Source organism: Eucyclogobius newberryi, unplaced genomic scaffold (assembly GCF_026437365.1).
Source record: "Eucyclogobius newberryi isolate DKJ021-1_F unplaced genomic scaffold, fEucNew1.0.hap1 SCAF_19, whole genome shotgun sequence".
Taxonomy (NCBI): domain Eukaryota; kingdom Metazoa; phylum Chordata; class Actinopteri; order Gobiiformes; family Gobiidae; genus Eucyclogobius; species Eucyclogobius newberryi.
The window spans coordinates 403,666-407,343 of NW_027315823.1; the positions used below are offsets into that span (position 1 = coordinate 403,666).

Below are 3,678 nucleotides of genomic sequence, written 5' to 3' on the forward strand. Positions count from 1 at the left end.
TCTTCCCTTTACAGACAGTTTCCTTGTGAAGCTTTGACTATTATTAATGACGTCCATAACTTTAACACCAACATGTGACTTCAGAGAGTTCCCTGGGGCCATTTGAGCTTTTACATCAAAAGTGCTGATCTGAACTGAGGCTGTGAAATGCTGACACATGATTTCAGATGTTTTTTATTGTCATTAGAACTAACAACAGTCATATTTATCCTCACTCTGCAGTTTACACAGTTATCTAAAAGCAGCTATTGTTTTTAGACCAATTCTGACTACATCTTTCTTCAGTGCACCAGCAGGTGGAGCCCTTGTGCCTCTCCTTCTTGTTTCATGACATTTTAACTTGATTTCCATGTTGTTTCAGGGCTTGAACTAAAAACGTTTTAATTTATGTTGAATTTTATTTCTCATAATGACTTAGAAAAAGTGGAGTCGTCTCGATATATCGCAATCAATCGCAATTTGAGATGGCGCAAATATCAAATCGCCAAATTGACTTCTATTATAGAGTCACTTCCTCATTAAACACATTTCTTGGTGAATGAGTCTGATTGTAATAAAACACAGATCATTTTGAAGCTTAAACTATAGAAAACAGGACATGTCCCCTGGACATGTCCAGGGGACATGTGACCACTGTCCACTGACGTCTTCTTCTACAGTGTTTCAAATGCTTGTGCGTCCAGCTGGAGCGCCCCCGGTGGCCGTTAGCCAGTGAAAATCGATAAAGTAGACGTTGTAATGACCGCAGGGTTCAAAGCGTGTGGGAAAAGTAGCGGCTTAAAGTCTGAAAAGTTCTGTAATTGTATTTATTTGACTGGTTTATTGTGTCATCTGTCCCAATCTCACTGAATCAGATAAACTACATTTTAACAACACATCTTGACCTGAGCTCGTGCTTCGCGACCTTTTGAACTCACACACTATTACTCAAACTAACTTTGCCTTTCCCTTGTCTTTTTATGTTTGCAGGAAATTGTTGAGAGACTCCATTAGAGCGCCACCTTCTGCCAGGATGTGAAAGTGCCGGATCTGTCTTCTTCACGACATTTATACCTGGAGTCACCACTAAACTCCTCCAGGTTTATTCAGAAGGAATCTTAAATGACCTACAAACCATGTGAAGCTGAGGAAATGACATCCAGACAACGACAAAATCGTTTCTGAATTAATTCAACATTTCTTTCTATTGAAACCTCCATTGATTTGCAGGGATTATGAGGCCCAGACCATTCCCTTTGCATTTGCATTGCACATGTATATTTTTGGTCATTTGCATGCCACTCGTGGTGGGTAATCTGCCACATTCCCTCCCCTGGCACGTTTCCTGCCCCGTTCGCTGTGTTTGCCAAATAAAGCCGTGGTTTTCCTTTGACTCCTTCTACCACGAGGCCCAGACCGTAGATTGCAACGATCTTTTGCTAACCAGGCTTCCCTCGCCCATTCCCAAAAACACACACACTTTACGGTTGCAAAGTAATCTTCTTTCGGACTTGGACACTTCGACGCTGCAAAAACTCCCCAATCTGACCGATCTGGACTTGTCGCAAAACCGCTTCAACCACATTCGAACAATAACCTCCGGGCCGCCATTGCGATATTTGCTAGCATTACATTTGGAAGAGAACCATCTGAGCCACCTCCCGGATGCGTCCTTCCCATCACTGCAGCTCTTGCAAGAATTGTTTTTCAGCCACAACAATTTGCACACAATTTCACCCGGAGCGTTTGCTGGTTTGGCCAACCTCCTTCGCTTACACATCAACAACAACAGACTGACCACAATAGATCCAAGATGGTTCAATGCGTTACCGAAGTTGGAGGTGCTAATGCTGGGCGGGAATCCGGTGGTGGCGTTACCGGAACAAGCTTTCATTGCGTTGAAATCTTTACGGAGTCTCGTTCTGGGCGGCATGGGGCTGCAAAATCTAGCAGAGAAAGCGCTAGATGGTTTGGATCAACTAGAAAGCCTCTCGTTCTTTGACAACCAACTTACGGAAGTCCCGACTCAAGCCCTGCGAAGAGTCCCCGCTCTCAAATTCCTGGATCTCAACAAAAATCGTATAAAACTCATTCAAAGTGGTCATTTCCGTGATATGTTGAATCTGAAGGAGCTAGGGCTGAACAACATCGACGAGTTGGTTTCGATTGAGAAAGGCGCGCTGGAAAATCTACCAGAACTGACCAAACTTGAAATCACGAATAATCCACGTTTATCCTACATTCACCCCCACGCTTTTGTCAGGCTAACCAGACTCGAGAGTTTGATGCTAAACTCAAATGCCCTCAGCGCCCTTCACCACAATATCATGCTATCGTTGCCCAATTTGCAGGAAGTTAGCTTGCACTCCAATCCCTTGCGTTGCGATTGTCTCTTCCGTTGGGCGGCCGAAGAATCCCCCCATCTTTACATCGACAAGGATGCGTCTCAATCTGATGCGCAGTCGCTTCGAGTCGTACGATTCATCCAACCGCAAGCTACCCTCTGCGCCGAACCTCCAGAATTGAGATCGCGGGAAGTCAGGGAGGTATCGACCCTTGAGATGTCCGCGTCTTGCCTACCGATGATCCCGTCCAATTCGCTTCCTTCGTACGTCGGTGTACGAGAAAGCGGTAAACTTGTTTTGCTTTGCCGGGCGCTAGGGGCTCCTCAACCAGAAATCTATTGGGTGACTCCTTCGGGCATGAAATTTGGACCGAATAAACCAAATTTGTGTCGCAATTTTACAAGATCGAAATCTAACTTGACTTCTAGCAAACATCCAGACGACCAAAACAGGTCGTCGTGCAACCGTAACAAGCACTACAAGCTTCTCCCTGAGGGCACTTTGGAATTAAACAAGGTGACGTCGCACGAAGCAGGATTGTACACTTGCGTTGCTGAAAATGCACTCGGCGCCGACACAAGAAGCGTGACAGTCGGCGTCCATGCTCGAGAAAGTCGGCGAAAGAAGGCAAACTTGAAAACCTTCGTAAGGGCTGAGGTCGCCAGGTTGGAGCTGAGAGAAGTTGGAGAACGCTACGCTATCCTCTCCTGGCAAAATGTGCGTAACTTACCTTCAACGCGCCTCTCGTGGCAAGCCATACACGCCAATCTGCACACGCCGACGTACATGACGAGAATCCTAGCGGGAACGCAAAGTTTTAATCTAACGCATTTGCAACCGGAGACGTTTCACAGAGCGTGTCTCCACCTCGGGGTCGCGGAGGACGCAAAACGTGTCGGCAAAAGGGCGAGAATTCTCAGAAAACCTCAATGTGTCACGTTCAGGACGAAGGATGTCGAAGAACCGGAGGCTAATCTGGAGCTAAAACCCGAGTTGACGTCCACGGCGGTAACGCTCCTGTTGCTAGCGCTCATGCTGCTCGCTCTGGCCGGGCAGAGCTTCGAGACGGAGAGTCCGAAGGGAGATCACGTGATGCTGCTGCAGGAGGTGAAAGGTCATGCCATTCAGGTCAAACACGATGAGGGAGACGACGTGAAAGTCCCGTTGTGATGGGTCAAAACGTGACTCTGTGGAGGAGGATTTGGTCTGACGTACGGTAATGAATCACAATCGAGTTCCAAACTGTTCAAATCCTCAATAATATACTTCTTAATATAATCGATCCTATAGCAGTAAAAATGTCGTGTTTATGTTCATAAAAGTAAGATTCTGTTTTAATGAGAAAAACATACAA

At 46.1% G+C, this 3,678-nt stretch overlaps 1 protein-coding gene across 1 annotated transcript; it reads left to right on the forward strand.

Moving 5' to 3' along the window:
* The first annotated feature begins 1,052 nt into the window (after positions 1 to 1,052).
* Positions 1,053 to 3,494, forward strand: LOC140365162 (leucine-rich repeat neuronal protein 2-like). Its single transcript, XM_072451412.1, has one exon. The coding sequence runs from the start codon at positions 1,215 to 1,217 to the stop codon at positions 3,492 to 3,494; it is 2,280 nt and encodes a 759-aa protein (XP_072307513.1). The 5' UTR covers positions 1,053 to 1,214.
* Positions 3,495 to 3,678: the final 184 nt, after the last annotated feature.